The sequence below is a fragment of the Suricata suricatta genome, chromosome 1, assembly GCF_006229205.1.
Source record: "Suricata suricatta isolate VVHF042 chromosome 1, meerkat_22Aug2017_6uvM2_HiC, whole genome shotgun sequence".
Classification (NCBI taxonomy): Eukaryota; Metazoa; Chordata; class Mammalia; order Carnivora; family Herpestidae; genus Suricata; species Suricata suricatta.
Genome location: NC_043700.1, coordinates 141,255,015 through 141,270,533, shown reverse-complemented (window position 1 = coordinate 141,270,533; position 15,519 = coordinate 141,255,015). Strand labels below are relative to the sequence as shown.

General features: G+C 37.6%; 1 protein-coding gene across 1 annotated transcript in view; it reads right to left on the bottom strand.

Annotated features, from left to right (window-relative positions):
• TMPRSS11A (transmembrane serine protease 11A) overlaps positions 1 to 15,312 on the bottom strand; it is a 49,663-nt gene extending 34,351 nt beyond the window's left edge. The window contains exons 1-3 of the mRNA XM_029931483.1: positions 15,252 to 15,312; positions 2,675 to 2,796; positions 260 to 378 (exon numbers count right to left, since the gene is read on the bottom strand). Coding sequence (XP_029787343.1) covers positions 260 to 378; positions 2,675 to 2,796; positions 15,252 to 15,262 — 252 coding nt within the window. The 5' untranslated portion in view covers positions 15,263 to 15,312. The remainder of the gene's footprint in view (positions 1 to 259; positions 379 to 2,674; positions 2,797 to 15,251) is intronic.
• Between the last annotated feature and the right edge of the window lie 207 nt (positions 15,313 to 15,519).

Here is a 15,519-nt window from a genome sequence, read left to right as displayed (position 1 = left end):
TTTAGATGAGGTGGGGAGTTACAAAAGTGGTTTATCAGAATCACCGTTTATTAGGATGGAGATTCCCTTCCTCCCTCATCCCTGCCTGCCCATCCTAGTAGGCACTGATTCAGTGGGTCTGGAGTGGGGCCTACGATCCTCAAAGTGATTTTGATGCAAGCGGTCTGAAAATAGTCTTTTGAGAAATATTGAGGGAAATGATCCACAAATCCCTTTCTTTGACATTGTTTTACAATAGAAAGAATATTATCTGACTTACCAAATTCTCACTCATCTCTCTTAAGTCCTTAAGGTGGTATGTGTTGTTTTGTCCAGAATTACTATTGACTTGTAGTCCTGAAATTTTAAATGTGCCATGATAATACTCCATTTTCTGTCCTGTGATAAAAAGGAAAAGTAGGGAATTACATAATTAGATTTCAGGATCTAAGGCACAAATATAATGGAGCTAGTATAGAGTCTTGAATTATTGTTGAGATTTTTTTCTAATTTAGTGTCAATAAATATAATGAAAATAATAATTTTATGTTAATAACAGCTCGTATTTATTGAGTGTGTACTATGTTGCCAAACACTGTTCAGGCACTTTGCATATATTAATTCATTTCATTTTCACTCTAGCCCCCTAAGATTGGTGTCACCTCCATTTCACAGGTGAAGAAAGTGAGGCACAGAGGTGTTAAGTAACTTGCTGTATGCTATATAACTAGTAAGTGGCCTGAGGTTAGACCTAGACAGCCCAGCTCTAGAGCTAAAACATTTAATTCCTATATTGTTCCTTGCTGAGATAAAATGTATACCTCCTGATACTCTGCTGGATGTAGATGTAAATGAATGTCCTTGTGAATTTTGATTTGTAATGGGAGAGCCAGGCAAAGTGAGAAAGAAGGGAAAAGAAAGGGAAAAACTGTCAGAGGTAGGAGCTTAAGAACAGAGTGTAACTGGGGTAATCAATCAGATCTGTACTTGGCTGCTGGGAAAGGTAAGAAAACAGGGAGCAGTGGAGACTCCTAAGAAATCTGGTAATCTTAGGAGCATGGCCTTCTGGGGCTGGGAGGCAGGAGATTTACAGAGTTAAAGACAGAGAGTGGAGCAGCCTCAGAATAACATCCCTCCTTTGGGAGCCTGGCCTAGGAAGGGGACAGTGGGCACAATGGGTTTCCCAGCTATGGATGTAGGAAAGAAATAGGGACCTCAGAATGGTACATTTTCTAGATGTGAAATTTCTGGGCTCAGTAGTGCTTTTTTTTTTTTTGGTCCCTCTAATACTTATCTATACAATCTATATCATTATCAAACATTATAGTCCTAGTAAAGGGGCTTTTGTGCAGTGAAATTAAATGACCCGAGAATCTTTTGCCATTAGCATAAACTACAGGTGGGATTGTCATAGAAAGCCCTAAACTGTTCCTCAGACCTTTAAAGATCATAACAGAGTCTTCACCTACCTCTCCCCACTTCAAGTCTGAGGAAAATGACAGTAGGTGAGACCATTCTGGTAAGAGGCCTGAACTAGCTATTTTGTCATACACGCCTGTGTGCGTGACCCTGTGGAGACTTGTCAAAAAACGTTAATGCTTTGCAGTCTATTTAGAGAAAGATGCAATTTAAAAAGAACTCAAATGCATTATTTGTGTGATGATAAATATATCAGGCAATTAAAAAATACCTGAATATCATTTAGGAAAGAATAAAATTTTCCCTAAAAATAAGTAACATTCTGTCGTATTTATTTATAGTTTACCAGTTATTTCAAAATTCATTATTTCATTGAACATGTGATTTTTTGGGCCTTTGAAATGTTGGTGGACAGAATGATGAGTAAATGAGCCAATTTTAATAACTAACTTAATAACTAATATATCATAGTTTTTCACTTGAATGATTAGAGTTGCTTATGATTACTGGTAGATTTGGTATTATATTTTTTATTTTTTAAAATCTTTTTAGAGAGAGCGAGAAAGAGTGTGTGAGTGGGGGAGAGGGGGAGAAAGAGAAGGAGAATCTAAAAATTTTTAAATATTTATTTATTTTTGAGAGAGAGAGAGAGAGAGACAGACAGAGACAGAACATGAGCAGGGAAGGGGCGGAGAGGGAGGGAGACACAGAATGTGAAGCAGGCTCCAGGCTCAGAGCTCTCAGAACAGAGCCTGATGTGGGACTTGAACCATGAACCGTGAGATCATGACTTGACCGAAGTCAGACGCACAACCCACTGAGTCACCTGTGTGCCCTGAGAGAGGGAGGATCTTAAGCATGCTCCACGTTCAGCACAGAGCTCAATGCAGGGCTTGATCCCATGACCCTGGGAAATCAGGAGTCAGCTGCTCAACCGACTGAGCCACCCAGGCGCTCTTTCAGTGATCATTTTTGATCTTCTATGTACTCTTAAAATAATAGTAGATTGTAAACTCCAAAGAGATAGGAAACTGGTCTGCTTTACTTAATGCTGTATCTTGAGTCATCCAGAACAGTACTCATATATAATAGACATTCAATAATTATTTCTTCATAAGATTATTGGAAAAAAGTTTAATTCTAAATGTTGATTTTAATTCTAAATTTTAATTCTAAATTACAAAAATGCTTTTGGATAAAATTACATTTACATATATATGAATGAAAGTTTGCAGAAAAATGAAATCAAACAGTGAAATTCATCATTTTTACCTACCAGAGGCTAAGAAGTGAGCCAGAAGACCAATGGTCACTGCCACCACTGTCAGTGACAACACAATGAGAAGGGCAATCATCCATGGTTTCAAGCTTCTGCTCTGGGTGCCAAATCCTACTGTTCTGTGAAAAGAAAAACTCTGCAGTTACTCTTACATTGTAGCAGTTACAGGATATCTGGTTTTCTGGTTCTCCTTTGGATAGTAGCAAGTGGCTTTGGTCTACCTTTTCCAGCAAGAAGACACTTGTTTTCAATTTTCATCCAGGTCATCTTGGTGTGAAGGGTGGTGTTAAAAAGATCAGCATCTGAGAATGTACAGTGTTGCTCCTGGTTTGTTTCTAGAGGCACTGGCTTTCTGTGGTAGCAGTCCTGACTTCTCTTATCAACAATAGTGCTAATGACATTTTGTCAAGTATTTGTTTGCATGTATATTAATCTAAACTTAACTGTGAACTCCTCGATGAGCTGGACTGGTATTGTTCACCTTTTTATCATTAAGATTTAATAGCGTGCCTGGTGAAGAGTAGGAATTTTATAAATCCATGAGAGGAAGACATTATGCCAGCTCTGTATATGAAATAGCAGAGGCTGAGAGAGAGGACACTTGATTAGAGTCAAATGGCTTAAAACAGTCCTGGTCCTCTAACTCATTTTGTAGCCTCCTTCTCTACAACTTGCCATTATAATCAACTTTATTTACCTCTTTTGTTAGAATTTAGCTTTGGGTGGGTATATGTTGATAAACCAAACTCTTTGGGGGCAGAATGTATTTTTCCTTTATAAGATTTAGTCCAATGTTTTGCACTGAGTGCAATTTTATTTTTATATTATTTATTTCATTGATTTTTTAATGTTTATTTATTTATTTTGAGAGATACAGAGAGTGTGGGCAAGAGAGAGAGAATAGAGAATCCCAAGCAGGCTCCACACTATCAGCATAGAGCCTTATGCAAGGCTTGATCTCACAAACCTTGAGATCATGGCCTGAACTGAAATCAAGAGTCAGATGGTTAACCAATTGAGTCACCCAGGCACACCTGCAATGAATGTAATTTTAATAAATATTGGTTGATTTATAGGATTTTTTGAATATAGACATATTTTATATGTAAATGCAAGCATAAAAGATACCAAGAATATGGACCTAAATAATTAAGGAGGTAATAGTTTTGGCATAAGCAATACATTTACCTAATAAATCTAGTGGAGCTTGAGAGGCTTGAATTCTGTTGGGTATAGAAAATATTGACAATGTGTGCACTGACTGATTAAAAAGAATCTAGCCAGCAGGCTGTGGAGAGGCAGTGTGTCTTCCAGTGGACAAGAGCTAAGGCACCAGAATATAATAACAAACAGAAACTCTGTGCAGTGTAACATTGCTTAGCCTATTAAATGGCTTAAAACCTAAATTCAGAAGTTGAGGATAATTTAGGAACTATTTGGTAAAATGTAACACATTTTCCAGGAGAGAAAGCCGAGGCCCAGAGATGATTAAATGACCTCTGATGTAACAGAACTAGCAGTCATCTCAAACTCATGCCTTCTAAATCCCAAGGCACCATTTTTTTTTCTGCAGCACCAGACTTCCACTCCATTGAGTGTATTCTCTTAAATTGATTTATTATTTATATATTCATCTGTTCACTCATTCATTCATTCATTCTTCATTTATGTGACCATTCATCTTCTCAGAGAATCTTAGTATATCCCCCAAGACATTCAAAATCAATAAGAGAACCAAAGAAGGAAGGGTAGGACTCAAGGACTTTCAAATCTGTCCTCTCATCACAGCAGAGTTTCTCTGAATAGGACAAATGGAGAAAGTGGATGACAGGCAGATCACATCACTGTTATAGACTGAATGGTAGGACTCTTAGCAGAGGAGTTGTTCAACAACTAATGGCTCACTGCTTCAAGTGCTGTGGCAGTCATATCTAGGAATCCCATATGAAGAGCTGTGAACATCTGTGCAGGGGAAATGGCGACCAACAAATAGGGGTATTAGGTTCTCCTTTTGAGAGAACTTCTGGGAAATAACAGGTGCACAATGCCACATTACAAAAGCTGCAGGAGCCATAGTCTAAAGACACAGCTATTTGGGGTGTCTGAGTGACTCAGTCAGTTGAGCATCTGACTTTGGCTCAGGTCATGATCTCACAATTCGTGGGTTTGAGCCCTGCATTGGGTTCTGTGCTGACCACTAGTTCAGAGTTTGGAACGTGCTTCAGATTCTGTGTTGCTTTCTCTCTCTCCCTCTCCCCTGTTCATGCTGTCTCTCTCTCTCTCTCTCTCTCTCTCTCTCAAAAATAAATAAAGTGTAAAAAAGAATTTAAAGTCACAGCTATTTAATCCTGTATGAATACAATGTCAACTCAGTATCAAAGTTTATGAATACTATGAACAAGAGATGCATGAAAGTCAATATGCATCATTGACTTTCCATTCTGGAGAGGTCCTGCTAGCTAGCTATTTGCATAACATCACTTCAGATTTGGAAAGAAATAGGCTTAGTAAAGCCTTGGGAATCTAGCTTGATTGTAAGTAGAGATGCACTGCACCATGGGGCCCATGCATTTTTTTCTGCTTCACTTGCACCATAAAACAAACACTGAGGTATTAATTTTCTATTGCTGGGTAGCAAATTACCACAAAGTTAGCATCTTAAAGCAATACCAACTTATTAGCTCACAGTTCTGTACATGTCATGGCTGAATTTTCTGCTCAGGATCTCACAAGGTTGAAGTCAAAGTGAGCTATCTCATTTGACATTTGTGATCATGTTCTAAACTCACTTAGGTTCTAGGCATAGCTCAGTTCTTTGAAACTGAACTGGGGTCCCTGATCTTTTGCTGTCTATCACAGGCCTCTCTCTCTCTCTCTCTCTCTCTCAGCTCCTAGGTTCCACCCACATTCTTTGCATGTGGCCCATTCCATCTCTATAACCAACGATGAAGAATCACTCTCCCAACAAATCTCTCACATCCTGAATATCTCTCCACGTAGAACCTAGTCCTTTTCAAAAGTGTCACCTGATTAGAGTAGGCCCACCAAGGACAATATCCCCATCTTAAAGCCAACTGATTTGAGACCTCATTCATATCAATTTGCAGATCTATATTTCTGCAAAATTCCCTCACAGCAGCACGTAGGTTAGTGTTTGAATGTCTAGGAGAAGGAATGTGTATAGTAGAGGATGGGAATCTTAGAGGTCATAGATGGAAATTTATCACAGATGGAAATATAACATTCATAAAAATGGATAGAAATCTCTATAGCCTTCAGAGAAAGCATGTGGTATTTAAAATACCTAGTTTTTGTGGAGGTGATAGAGAACTATTTCATTGAAAGGGAATTCTATGTTGAATGTACAATTAGAAGAAGACTAAGGGATATTTTATTCAACTGAAAATTTGGGGGAATACAAAATAAATTTTTGGAACTTGAAATGGGAAGGAAACTAAAAATAATCCCTGTTTAAGACCTAATCAGCACTCTACATTCCTTTAAGGAAAATGGCAAGTATAGATGACACTTAATTTAGAGTAACATAATTTATAATCTGTATGAAATCCAATTACATATTCATGACACCTTCACTAAGTTTGATTATTCAGTGTTTAAAAGGGAATATGCATGGCATCATTTCTCCAAAGATGTCGATGAAAACATGGTGATAATTTGAATAATTTTGTGACTTTGCTTTCTGCAGTTTTGTAGATTGAAAAATACACACCTTGAGGAATACATAGTGTAATTTTAACTGTTAATGATCTGAATTGGGATATTCTTCAGTAACCAAATTCTAAGTTGAGGACTTTTGTATATGTGAGTTCAAAGAGTTTTGAGTCAGCAAAAGACATCATAGACCTCTTTATCCACATGGATTTTCCTTTTTCTAGAAAGGCCTTCCCTGAAGGCAGCAACTTAGGCTTGCTCTACAGTCAGCTACATGCTCATTATCATTTTATCTATAAGCTCTATATCTTTCTATTTTCAGGATCAGTCTTTCTTGTAGATACATGTTATCATTATGCAAATGTAAATGCATGTGAATATTATTCAAATGCCAATTTGCTGACAGGTTATGTTCCCATGAATTATAAAGAAAGAGTTTCTTGAAGTTTAAAATATACTATCTGATTTAAAAAGAAATTATTGGTTAGCTTCCCAGGCCACCTACAAGTCTACTGAACTTCTTCTTCTTTTTTTATTAATAGTTTATTGTCAAATTGGTTTCCATATAACACCCAGTGCTCTTCCCCACAAGTGCCCTCCTCTATTACCACCACCTCCTTTCCCCTTCCCCCCGCACTTCAACCCTCTGTTCGTTTTCAGTGTTTAATAGTCTCTCAGACAATGTAACTGAATACAGGTGCGAAGTGCATTAAATTCTGCATTTGGTACAGAAAACTTCGCTCCTCCTTTCCTAGCATGGTGCCCATTCCTGGAGGAAAGTTGTTCTAGAGCCAACGTGCCAAATTCTCTTTCTGCCAATGAAAATTGTCATTCCCTTTGAGCCACTAAAGTCAGATGTTTGCTACAGGAGAGCAACATTTTGTGGTGACCTAATATACTCTGACATGTGAGTATCTGGGTACTCTGGGACTATTTTGCTTTATTTAAATAATTTAATATTTTTTATTAAGTGTTTTATTTTAATTCCAGTATTATTAACATGTAGTGGCATATTATTTTCAGGCATATAATACAATAATTTGACACTTCCATACATTACTAAGTACTTATCATAGTAAGTATTCAATCCTCTTCACTTGTTTCACCCATCCCCCACCCACCTCCTCTATGGTAACCGATGGTTTGTTCTCCATAGTTAAAAGTCTGTTTCTTGGTTTGTCTGTCTGTCTGTCTGTCTCTCTCTCTTTTTTCCTCTTTTGTTTCCTAAATTCCACATAGAAATGAAATTGTATGCTATTTGTCTTTTACTTATTTTGCTTAGTATGATACTCTCTAGCTCCCTTGTTGCAAATGGTAATATTTCATTCTTTTCTATGGCTGAATAATGTTCCACTGTGTGTACATGTGTATGTGTGTTATCACTTTTTTATTTTAAAGGTTTATTTATTTATTTTGAGAGAGAGAGAGAGAAAGCAAGGGAGAGGCAGAGAGAGTGAGAGAGGGAGACAGAATTCCAAGCAGACTCCGGGCTGTCAGTGTGGAACCTGACATGAGGCTGGATCTCACCAACTGTGAGATGATGATCCAAGCCAAAATCAATACTTGGATGCTTAACTGACTGAGCCACCCAGGCACCTCCACCTCTTCTTTATCTGTTCATCTATCAGTGGACACTTAGGTCGCTTCCATAATTTGTCTACTATAAACAATGCTGCAGTAAACAGAGAGGTGCATGTATCCTTTTGAATTTAGTGTTTTTGATTCATTTGGGTAAAACCCCATCGTGGAATTATTGGATCATACGATGCTTCTATTTTTAACATTTGGAGGCTCCTCCATATTATCATCCACAGTGGCTATTTAAGGATGGCCATTTAATACTAAAAGTGATAACAAGAGCTACTATGTAGTAAACGCTGGCTTTGTAGGAGTTGTTGGTATATTGTCACACCTCATCCTCCAAACACACTTCTCAGTAGAATTATGTATCTTTGATTTACAGGTAACTAACTTGCTCGATGTACAAAGCCAGTATACAGAACAGAAAACTAACTTTGGCTTCTGTGACTCAAAAGCCCATTTTTCTCTGTCACATCAAGCTTCTTTCTGAGGGTGATTCTTACATTTTTCTAGAACAGGCTTCCTATAAACTCAAATGAATAATATGTGGCATTTCAAGCAGCGTGAAAGGTAAGTCAAGAGTTTTATTTAGGAAGTGAAAGTTAGAGGTTTGATCAGAGAGGCCACCTACCCTCATTGTGGTTAAGTCTGAAATCTATTTTACTTTGACATCCTCATTTCTATTGACTTTACATTTTGATGAACTCTCAAAAAATTAGGATTCCCATCTCTCCCTTCCCACAGAATCTCCTAGAACAATGGCAGAAGTCATCTGGAGGGGGCACAGGGGAGGTAGAGCTGATAGAATGATAACCATATTGGGTATTGTCTGTAAACTTTGGAGGCTTTTGTCTAATTTGACACTTTTTTCATACTGCTACAAGTTCTCTGTATATTGTATTTCTTGAAATGTTATATGTATAAATATCCTCTTACCCCAAAGTACATACGATCTTGAAGATAGTAGAAAGTCATATATAGCATTGAGGCATTTCTCCAAAAATGTTCCCGTGGTGGGGGAAAGGAGGTTTCCCATATTCAGATAGGTTTGGAAAAATGGGTTAAATAAAATTAGAGAGGATCTTCACTTCTAGAAGTTTTGGAATCTGGCTTTAAATGGAGATAAATGTGAGAAATATTTGTCTTGGTTTTGTATATGTTCTGTTCACAGAGCCCAGTGCCTCATACATTATCTGACTCTTAGCAGAATCTTCAATACTATTTGTCAAATTGGACTAAAGTGTAAGTTTTTCAAATTATGATTTTTATTTATTTATTTTTCAATATTTATTTGTAGGAGAGTACAAGTGGGAGAAGGACAGAGAGAGGGGGACAGAAGATCCTCAGCAGGCCCTGAGCTGATAGGCTAACAGCGAGCCTGATGTGGAGCTCAAACTCACAAACCAGGGTACCATGACCGGAGCCAAAGTTGGCTGCTCAACTGACTGAGCCACCCAGGTGTCCCTCAAATATATGTTAAAACAAATCCCGCTGTATATACAGATATCCTGCAGGATTCTAATGTTCTACAGAACATAGCTTTGAAAACATAGCTCTAGACATATTTATGCCACTGTGATGCTCATGGAATTCTTCTCAGGAGGTTACAAAAAAGAAGAAATGAAGAAACTTTTTGATGTTTCCTTCTGTGTTTAACTCCCTGCTATAGGAGGGACAATGGAGGGAGAGGCAAAATTGAATAAAATACCACAGTGAGTCCAGAGCAAAGAAGATTTTTTGTGGAAAATTTTGAAATTATTCAAGATGAGCTGAATACAGGGGTCTCAGGGATGGAAAATTAGGACCCCAGAAAAGAGAAGACTACCTCTTCACCTACCTAAGGAAATGTCTTCCCTCTGGTCCCAGGGACGGAAATTGGGCACACCAGCAAAATAAGGAGCATGACTGAGAATTTTAAGGTTGGAAGAGGAGCACATACCCTAAAGGGGATTAAGAACACCTTTCCTGGATTCCTCAGGGATAATTCATCCCCACAAGGGAAACTCCCACCTCCTGCCACTTCCCTTCACGGGTGCTCACCGCTTCATCATGTCTGGCTTGCTAAACTGGATTTAGTCTACAGTCTTTTAGCTCTGTCTTTTCTCTTGTAACTACCCAACCCTAATGAGTGAAATTAACTTCAGATTCCTGTCTCTTCTAGATCTTCCTATCTTGAGTTAGTAAGAGGGCCTTTCTTGGCCATAGTGGAGAGTATTTGGAGAGGTTAGGCATTTAACTTTCTTCTTCTTCAAATATTAGCAAAATGAAGGTTCATGGTACTAGCTTATAGCTGCAAAGCCTTTTTTTTGTAGTTTATTGTCAAATTAGTTTCCATACAACACCCAGTGCTCTTCGCCACAAGTGCCCTCCTCCATCACCACCACCTCTTTTCCCCACTCCCCATTCAACCCTCACAAAGCCTTTCTTAATAGTTTTGAACTTGGACTTTGGATTAGGGGTAGAGCACAGTCACATGTTAGTTTAAATTAATGCACCATCATTGAACTAACTTCTAATTGAGAGTGGTATAGCATTAATAATAAGAAACCAGTTTTTGTAGCCAGACTACTTGAGTTCAAGTCCTAGTCCTGACATTTGGTAGCTCTGCCTGTGAAACAAGGTATTTGCCCCTTGTGTTTATTTATTTGTAGGAGAGTTGTGTTGTAGTTTTCCCATTTGGAATTATCCATGGGGAATCCAGGAAAGGTGTTGAGTTGGTGCTGGGCATCTATGTGCTGGGAGGGAAGTGCACCCCCAACTCTACAAGGACAAAATCTCTGTACTGGGGACCCTCTGGACCTCATCATATGTATCTCTTCATTTGACTCTTTATTTATATCCTTTAATATCATTTGGAATAAACTGATAATCTAGTAGGTAAACTGTTTTCTTGAGTTCTGTGAGCCACCCCACCATATCAAACAAACCTAAGGAGGGGGTTGTGGGAAGCTCCAAATTATAGGCAGTTTTTAGGAACACAGGTAACAACAAACTGGACTTGTGGTTTCTGTCTGAAATGGGGGCAGAGGAAGTCTTATGGGATGGAGCTCGTAACCTATGGGGTCTGTGCTAACTCCAGTTAATGTCAAAATTGAATTGTAGGACACCCAGCTGATGCTGGAGAATTTCTTGGTCAAAACCCCACACAGCTGGTATCAGAAGTATTGTGAGGGTAGTAGTAACATAGGAAACGAGTTTAGTAGTAATGTAAAGGAAAACACAGGGAGTTTTTCTGAGACAAAGATATAAAAAAATTCCCTTTAAGTCTTCACCTGCCCAAACAAATCCTCTCCAGGCAACCTCTACCTTTTAGGATCATAAGACGTTGGCTTCTGTCTTTGCATTTAATTTTTTGATATGTATCTTGAGAAATTTATGAAACTTCTCTGAATTTCAGTTTTTCCCCTTGTAAAGTGGTGTTAATAAATATTACCCAGAGACATGAGGCAATACAGTGAGTAAATGAAGGACTCTAGTCCATATCAAACTCCTACTCTGGGTCAAGAATTTTCATGTGAGTTCTCTCCTGTAATTCTTGACACAGCTTTGTGGAGTAGGCCTTATTAACCTTATCATAGACTCACTAATGAGGAAACTAAGGATCAAAGAGGCATACAACACAGGTACCAGAGCTGAGGGAAAGGAAGTCCTTAACTGTCTGACTTTAAGGCTGTCTGTCCCATTTGTAACCAGACCACTGTGATAATGAATGTGAAAGCCTTTAATAGTATACCGTTCCAATGTTGCCTATCTTATTTCTATATCCCCACTGGGTCAGTTTCTTGTCATACCTATGTTTCACAGGCCCGTCTGTGAATGTATTGGGGATATAGGATGGTGTGTACAGCTTGACTTTAAAGTCACTAACTCTGATGTGAGGAAACTTTCCTTTTCTTTAAAATAGGGTAATAAGAGCTAACTCATATAAAGAATGTAAATAATGAATGAGAGAATGTATGCAAAATGATTCGCATTTTGAAAATAGATACTAAAAGGCAGATGTTATTATAATAATTATTACAAATAAACTACCACTCAGTAAGGATTCAGACTTATCTGATCATAAATTCTTAACATCTTGGTTTCCAGGTACTTTATGTACATATCTGCCAGGATGCCTATTTTTATCTGTAAGCCTGCTTTTGAATTCTGTGTCTCCTTCTCCCTCTGCATCTTCCCCGCTCTGTCTATCTCTCTCTCCTTTTCTCTTCCCTATAGGCAGCGCAAGTGGAAAAGTAGGAAAGCAATACAAGAAGATACTAGCCTTTAAATCTCAATGATATGAATACATATTTCAGTTTCTTGACTATACAAAAAGCCCAACTCAGTGAATCACTTTTAGCACTATGAATTTCTTACCCAGTTTTTAAAAGGTTTTTTAAAGTTTATTTATTTTTTAGAGAGAGAGCGAGAGAGAGCGCGCGCGTATAAATGGGGGGAGGGGCAGAGAACCAGGGAACATGAAGCACAGAAAGTGAAGCAGGCTCCAGGGTCTGAGCTGTCAGCACAGAGACTAATGTGGGGCTTGAACCCACAAACCGTAGGATCATGACCTGAGCTGAAGTCAGAAGCTTCAGCTGAGTCACCCAGGCACTCCTCTTACTCAGTTCTTGTATGAAAAAACAAAATTATTTTCTCTTGAAACTTATAAAAAAGAAGGAAAAGCAGGATATCCTAATAGTTAAGCTCAGAGTCTGTCTCCCTTAGCCTGTAATGTAGGGCTAGTTAACTTTTCATCTGTACAGTGGAGATAATAATGGCATCTAATTGTAGGATTGTGAGAATGAATGACTAATATAATAAAGCATCCATATGGCACTGCGAGTTGTTGAAAACTAACAAAACAGTAAAATTTAGTTGCTAATTTACAATTTAGTGATCAGTAAGTAACATGAACGTTTTACTTTGTTATCTTGGTTTTAACTCTGAAAATATAGTTTTTAAATAAATTAGAGAATAAACTGGGCAAATTAATAAGTTGATTGACATGAGTATTCAAAATGAAATTAAACTTTAAATCATCAATATTTATAAAGATTTGCCCAGGATTATCTTTTTCTCTAAAGAATAAGAATGAAGGGACTCCTGGATGCCTCAGTCAATTAAATATCTGATTTTGACTCATGTCATGATATTGTAGTTTGTGAGAGTTTAAGCCCCATGTTGGGCTCTGTGCTGACAGCTCAGAGCTTGGAGCCTGCTTTTGAATTCTGTGTCTCCTTCTCCCTCTGCATCTTCCCCGCTGTCTGTCTGTCTCTCTCTCCTTTTCTCTCTCTCTTTCTCTCTCTCTCTCTCAAAGATAAATAAACATTTAAAAATTTTTAAAGGATGATAATGAAGAGGAGGAACCTAATTTTTACAGGTATTAATAAGCAATATTGAAAATAATGAGCTGTGAGAGAAGAATAATGGCAGATTTCTGGGAATAGGACAGTGACCTCAGATGAGTTATTTGGTATTTAATCTTTTCACAGCAAAGTCCGAGCACTAAGGACTATCTCTGAAATGCAGAGAAGATGGTCATGAAACAGAGAAGTAGCCAAGGTTCAATGTAGCAGAAACAGCAAAGATATGAATCAAATATATTTTGAGAGGGAGTCCACGTTATATTTCTTGTTAATAGAGAATGGTGAGCATGGCTATAAAACATATTGTAGAAATACTATAGGTGAAACAGAGGGTGTCATAGTAATTATCAAGTATTTGCTTTTCTTTAATCCTTAAGCCTACCTATTAGTGTGACCTACCATCTCCTGAGAATCTTCCAAATCCTGGATAAATGTTCCATGAAGTTATCTTAAAGAAACCATGCACATTCGATTTCCCACATTCCCCTTTCTTTAACAAATGTCATGGATGTCCGAACAATAACACCAACTCCCAATATTACTCTTAAATTTTTTCCCTTAAACCAAAAACATTTCTGTAAACACACAAATATTCATAATGAAAAGAGGACTTTTGGTATCTAGAATTATGATATTTTTTATTTTATTTTATTTTATTTTTATTTATTTTTTATGATATTTTTTAAAAGAATAATTTTGGGAAGGTGCAACATGAAAGTTTGGAACTATTTCTTTACAATATAATGACTTCCATAAACATGAAATATGCATTTTGAAATTCAGTGAATTTTAACGAATAAGCAAAATATTATGGTAGACATTTACATTTATGTACTCACTCATTTGTTCAACAAATATTTACGGAGTGCTGCTTATGTGTGGAGCCTTGTAGACCCTGCCTAAGGATCTCGGAGACCCTTTAGCAATTCACTACAGGACTGGTACAAAGATGTATTTTATAAGTGGGAAAGGAAGCCCCATGGTGTTCACTATGACATTTTCTGATTTCCTGAGTGGCTGATCTCATATCTGACATTTCCAGGTAGAATCCTTGCCACCTAGACAGGCTGCGAGAGTGTGGGAACACTGGACTTGGAGCTTGTGGATGGCAGCTCTTGGCCAGCTCCATAGATACAAAGAAACCGCTTAACTTCTGTTTCCCTCAGATTCCCCATTTTAAAATGAGAGTTGATGATACCTATTCTGATCTCACAAGGGTGTCCTATTAAATGGAATGACATATATAAAAATGCTTTGAAAGTGGCATAAATTGAAGCAATGGGGATGTTATTGTCATCATGGATGTTTAAAATCACTGTTTTAATTCCATATGAAGTTATTCCAAGGAATATTATTTTTTTCCTTTCCTTTAAATGTAGCAAATGCCCTTTTGTAAAACAAAGTGAAATAATTCAGGTTTTTTCTTTAGTATTTAATAAGAGTTTTAGGGAATAGACAGGGTTGGATCTCCTGCTCCCCTTCTTCCTACAGGAATCCTAGGATTTCTATGAAGGCAGGTGTCTCTGCAGCTATGGACCTCCAAATCCATATTATTTCTCAGGACTGACTATAAGGTATAAGGAAATGCAACAAAGCAGAAAATGCTATAGAAGGTAGGTTTAGAGTGCTTACAGGAGACTTTCCTTAAAACAAAGGAACACCTTCCTCACTTCTCCAACCCAGACTCAATCAGAACATAATGTAATAAGTTTTTCATTAACTTCTTCTAAAATCCCTACTATTGAACCTGGCAACATGAAATCATGCTAAAAATGATTTTAATAGAAAAATATTGATTTCAACCACAGAGATTAACTAATCCAGCTATTATAATAATTCCAGAAATCTCACAAGATCCATGCAGATTGAACCCACTGAGGACATCTCACAGGCAGTGCTCTAATATTCAGGGAATCTAGACACTGAGAGACGGTAGAGCAAATACGTAGTTTGCTAAACAAAAGTAAACTTACCGATACATCATCTGCAGGAGGAAGAATATGGTCTTGAAGATCTGCACCCACTGAACTTGACTTTCTAATCAACGGCATGTCATCTCTAGATGTATTAGAGGTCTACAGCTGAAAGAAATTAAAACAAATTACAAATAGTTGAAATGAAACTAGTTAGACAAGTCTGAACAGAGAAGCCTCAACCCATAGGATAGCTTGAAGAAAACAGCCCAGAGATAGCATAGTCCCAACAAGAAAGAAACATATTCTCTTTTTGTATTGACTAATT